The following is a 456-nucleotide window of genomic DNA, read 5'->3' as shown; positions in this document are numbered from 1 at the left end:
CCCCGGCCCCCCTCTTCCGCCAGCCAGGCCACCTCCCCGAGTCCACCATGATGTCCTCGTCGTCGCCGGTGCCGTCCTCATCCCGAAAGACCACCTGCTTGCCCTGCCGCTGTCCGCTTGCCCACGCTCTGGATCTCCACCGCCTGCTCGGCTGTCCCGGCGGGGTAGGAGACGCTGGAAGTCGTGTCAGAGTCCCACACCGAGCAGTGCTCGGCCGCAGACGGAGGATCACCCTCAGACGCCGGGCTCATCGGCGTCTCGACGTAAGAGTCCTCTGCCTCTAGCTCCAGCAGCTTCTCCTCATAGTCCTCCTCCGCCGACACCTCCGCTTCCCTCCTCTTCAGCTTCTTCTTCTTCCTGATCTTATCGATTTGCTTTCGCTCCGGCAGGAAGCTCCCGGGTTTCGCCCGCTGGAACAGTGAGCCGTAGGGCTTCGCTCGCTTGAGCTGACTGAAG

At 64.3% G+C, this 456-nt stretch overlaps 1 protein-coding gene across 1 annotated transcript in view; it reads right to left on the bottom strand.

Moving 5' to 3' along the window:
- Positions 1-449, bottom strand: part of LOC104464759 (PHD finger protein 13-like) — a gene marked incomplete at both ends in the record, with an annotated part of 1,064 nt that extends 615 nt beyond the window's left edge. The window contains 2 exon segments of the mRNA XM_010077585.1: positions 25-110; positions 112-449. Coding sequence (XP_010075887.1) covers positions 25-110; positions 112-449 — 424 coding nt within the window.
- Positions 450-456: the final 7 nt, after the last annotated feature.

Source organism: Pterocles gutturalis, unplaced genomic scaffold (assembly GCF_000699245.1).
Source record: "Pterocles gutturalis isolate BGI_N339 unplaced genomic scaffold, ASM69924v1 scaffold2051, whole genome shotgun sequence".
Lineage (NCBI taxonomy): Eukaryota > Metazoa > Chordata > Aves > Pterocliformes > Pteroclidae > Pterocles > Pterocles gutturalis.
The sequence above is the reverse complement of the archived record's forward strand: the minus strand, read 5'-3'. Positions and strand labels throughout refer to the sequence as shown.